This window comes from Durio zibethinus, unplaced genomic scaffold (genome assembly GCF_047325235.1).
Source record: "Durio zibethinus cultivar Kanyao isolate XHJ-2024 unplaced genomic scaffold, ASM4732523v1 HiC_scaffold_3, whole genome shotgun sequence".
NCBI classification, from domain to species: domain Eukaryota; kingdom Viridiplantae; phylum Streptophyta; class Magnoliopsida; order Malvales; family Malvaceae; genus Durio; species Durio zibethinus.
In genome coordinates this window covers 3,961,238-3,965,740 of record NW_028323044.1, presented here as the reverse complement: position 1 = coordinate 3,965,740, position 4,503 = coordinate 3,961,238, and the positions used below count along the sequence as shown (strand labels likewise).

Genomic DNA, 4,503 nt, shown 5'->3' with positions numbered 1-4,503 from the left:
TCAAGTCAGGTTTTTTTGTTATTAGGATAGGTGAATTTTTCTAGATCCATCCCCCGAAGGAACCGGACATGATAATTTTTCATCATCCGGCTCAAGCAAAAATCAATCGAATCAAATGGATACAAACGGATACATATAAAATGAATCTATATGTTATCCACACATATATGAATGATTTCATATGTAAGAAAAAAGTTACCTGATTCCATTTTACGAAGTTGCAACTATACATTCCAAGGAATGCCATTTTTACAGGTAAATGCTCAATACCCAAGTAGGCGTACAAAGTTGATCGTGATCAAGTGCTTTCTGGGTCGTCTTAGGCCTTGCGATTCACCTTTATCCCAAAAATATATCGAGATTTTTTACATACAAAGGATTTACTTGTTACTAATATAGTCTAGCCTTTGCTCTTCTTTAGATCCCTTGTTTCACTCCGATAGTATAATAATAATAAATCGGGTCGATGCAGAAGAAATGAATGTATTTTCATACTATTAAGATAAGAAAGTAAAAAAAAAATAAAAATAAATAAATAAAATCTAATTTGCATTATGCCAAATCACTTATTCTACTGGATCTTACGGAGCCCTGTTCATACACGACATCGTCAGGTCTGATCATAGAAAAGATTCTCTTCAAGCGAACCAGCCTATCCTTTGTATGGGGCTTACACGGTGGTTGGAACAAAGACACATTTGGTTGTGAATTCCAATGTAGCAGATAAAGGCATATTTCTGCATGGCCCAATCAATAGTTCAAGTCACACACTCCCATAATCCATTTTCTCTTCGGGGAATTCCCTTCAACTATTCATGTCATATCAAATAAATAATAGAATATTGTGGAGTTGAAAGGAAATATCCAAATACATGTCTTATTTTTTTTTTTTTTTCAACAATCCATATTTGTAGCAATGAAATACTATTGTTCCTCCCCCAAGTAATAAGATAAATGATTGGCAAGTAATAAGATAAATGATTGGTTACAATATAGCTATGGTCTATATTCTCTATAAAGGACCAGAAATGCCTTGCTTACGTATCATTAGGAAATGCATTAACATAAATACAGCAGTAAGAAGGGGTAATACAAAAGTGTGTAAACTATAAAAACGGGTCAAAGTGGATTGTCCCACACTAGCACTTCCACGCAATAACTCTACCAAAGGCGATCCTATTACCGGAATAGCTTCCGGAACGCCTGTTACGATTTTGACTGCCCAATAACCAATTTGGTCCCAAGGTAAGGAATAACCTGTTACACCAAAAGATGCAGTCAACACAGCCAGAACCACGCCTGTAACCCAAGTCAATTCGCGAGGTTTTTTAAAACCACCAGTGAGATAGACACGAAATACGTGCAGGATCATCATTAAGACCATCATACTTGCCGACCATCGATGAACTGATCGGATTAACCAACCAAAGTTAGCTTCAGTCATTATGTATTGAACAGAAGTAAAAGCCTCAGTAACGGTTGGACGATAGTAAAAAGTCATAGCAAATCCTGTAGCTACTTGTACCAAAAAACAAGTAAGCGTAATTCCTCCTAGACAATAAAATATGTTAACATGAGGAGGAACATATTTACTAGTTATATCATCTGCAATCGCCTGAATCTCGAGGCGTTCTTCGAACCAATCATAGACTTTATTGAGATAGGTAAACCAAGAGGACTCCCCCCCTGAGAACCGTATATGAGAATTTCATCTCGTACAGCTCAAACAAAAACACCCAAATAATAGCTGAAACGGATATGGAATAGAAAGTTTGAAACTTCTTAATCTTTTCATTCAATTTTATCTGAAGACACAAAAGAGTAAAAATCCGAAAGCTCTTTTTTGTAGTTGTAATTATAATGCCAAAAAATCAAGTCGGCGCATTCGTCTTTATGTTGATCAGGCCTCTTGAATCTTCTATTTACCTACTTATTTCTTTTCTTTTTCTTTGCTTTGATTTGTTATTTATATGGAATGTGGCTTTATTCTTGTTTTCTTTATTTTTAATAGGAATTCTCTTGTTAAGACCCTATGAATCAATTGAAACTTCAGATTCATACCAGAACCGCGATGATTCAATAAAACCTTCAAACTAAGTCCAAAGATTCTTTGAGTAAGAATTATTGGATCATCACTTATTCAATGAATAGAATAGATATAATAAATAAAAATACAAAGAAAAGAAAGGTTTGTCCTTTGATCAAAATAAGCATAAACTAAATGAGAGTTTGAAAGAAGAAAAAATTTCTCGATTTATAAATAAAAAACCTCTTTCTTTGAAAATTTTTTTTTTTTTTGAGTCCGGCCGCGAGGTTTGAATATTAAGTATGAATCATAGTTCGAATACTTCGTGATCCATTTCATATATTCCGTGCTCCAGATACTAGAATGGCTATCCGACGGGATAAAACTATCTCGATCAAGAGGACAGACCCATTTTCTGTACTATCAATAGGATCAATTATAACAAGTCACACACTCATATTCCGGAAATACAGAAACAAAAAAAATTTCGCGGTCGAACTACCAAAATAGAATGGGCTAAAAAAAATCCGAGAACTAAAAGTTTCACTTTTTGTATTGAAAAGCGAGGCTTCGTGGTTCTTGTGAATCTAATTCAGCGAAATTCCATCCAGTAAAACGGAAGAATTATAAATCTCCAAAATAATAGATAAGAATATCGAAAATAAAGCCATTGCGACACCCATCAAAGGAGTCGTTCCCCATCCAGGAGCTACTTTACCATATTCCGAATTCAATGGTTTCAAAAAATCCCCTACAACAGTTCGTCTTGGACCAGATCTAGAACTACCCTCAACGGTTTGTGTAGCCATAAATCTTATTTTGTATTCAGTGAGATCTGTTGACTTTGTATATCATTCCGCTGTAAATAAACGATCTTATCATAGATCCATTGTGATCTTGAAATTATATTTATATTTATATTATTTATATTTATATTTATATATATTATTTATATAATTATATAATAATGGAAACAGCAACTTTAGTCGCCATCTCTATATCTGGTTTACTTGTAAGTTTTACTGGGTACGCCTTATATACTGCCTTTGGGCAACCCTCTCAACAATTAAGGGATCCATTCGAGGAACACGGGGACTAATTGAAGTAATGAGCCTCCCAATATAATATTGGGAGGCTCATTACTTCAATTGAGATAATGAAAAATCATTTCATTTTTTTAGTTGGAACTTTAGGCGGTTCTCGAAAAAAGATAGCGAAAAAAATTATCCCTAGAGTAGATACTAAGAGGAATGTATAAACCAATGCTTCCATAAATTCGATCGTGGTTTACAATTATAGCTTCCGTACCTATTTATTTAGAATCATCTCCCGAATAAAATAACGAAAGAACAAGAATCAAAGAAAAGGCAGCGATTTTAATCAAGATTTTTACAGCAGCCTATGTCAAATCACAAACAGAAAATAGAAGCGAAAAATAACAAAGCAATCTTGCATCAGACTACTTGTCTTCTTGTAGTTGGATCTCCAAGTTTTTGGAATGCTCCAAATTCCACTTGAGCATCCAAATCTGGATCAATACCGGCAAAAACATCTCTGAACAGGGTTCTAGCACCATGCCAAATGTGTCCGAAGAAGAAAAGCAAAGCAAACGAAGCATGCCCAAAAGTAAACCAACCCCTTGGACTGCTACGAAAAACACCATCGGATTTCAAAGTAGCACGATCTAATTCAAAAATTTCACCCAATTGAGCACGTCTAGCATATTTTTTCACAGTAGCAGGATCACTATAACTCACTCCATTGAGTTCGCCACCATAGAACTCAACAGTTACACCTACTTGTTCGACACTATACTTCGATTCTGCCCTTCTAAAAGGAACATCCGCTCTAACAATTCCGTCTCCGTCTACCAAAACAACCGGAAATGTTTCAAAAAAAGTAGGCATACGACGTACAAAAAGTTCACGCCCTTCTTTATCTCTAAAGATAGGGTGTCCTAACCACCCAACGGCTATTCCATCCCCGTTGTCCATTGAACCCGCTCTGAATAATCCTCCTTTTGCCGGATTATTGCCAATGTAATCATAAAAAGCTAATTTTTCAGGAATTTTAGACCAAGCTTCTGATAAACTTTGATTTTCGGCTAACCCAGCACTAACCCTTCGATATATTTCTTGCTGGAAGTATCCTTGATCCCATTGATAACGAGTAGGACCAAATAATTCGATGGGGGTAGTTGCTGAACCATACCACATAGTTCCAGTAACAACAAAAGCTGCAAAAAAGACAGCAGCTATACTACTGGAAAGGACGGTTTCAATATTTCCCATACGTAATCCTTTGTATAAACGTTGGGGCGGACGGACACTAAGATGGAATAAGCCCGCTAATATGCCCAATGTCCCTGCTGCAATATGATGAGAGGCTATTCCTCCCGGAACAAAAGGATCAAAACCTTCCACGCCCCACGCTGGATTTACAGGTTGTACCTTTCCGGTTAGTCCATAAGGGTCGGA

At 36.1% G+C, this 4,503-nt stretch overlaps 1 protein-coding gene across 1 annotated transcript; it reads right to left on the bottom strand.

Annotated features, from left to right (window-relative positions):
• Nucleotides 1–769: 769 nt before the first annotated feature.
• On the bottom strand, nucleotides 770–2,879 carry LOC111289161 (cytochrome b6). The gene is made up of 2 exons (XM_089757956.1): nucleotides 2,479–2,879; nucleotides 770–1,654 (listed from the first exon to the last, which is right to left on the bottom strand). Exons 1-2 carry the CDS (start codon nucleotides 2,482–2,484, stop codon nucleotides 1,013–1,015), a joined length of 648 nt encoding a protein of 215 aa, XP_089614082.1. The 5' UTR covers nucleotides 2,485–2,879; the 3' UTR covers nucleotides 770–1,012.
• Nucleotides 2,880–4,503: the final 1,624 nt, after the last annotated feature.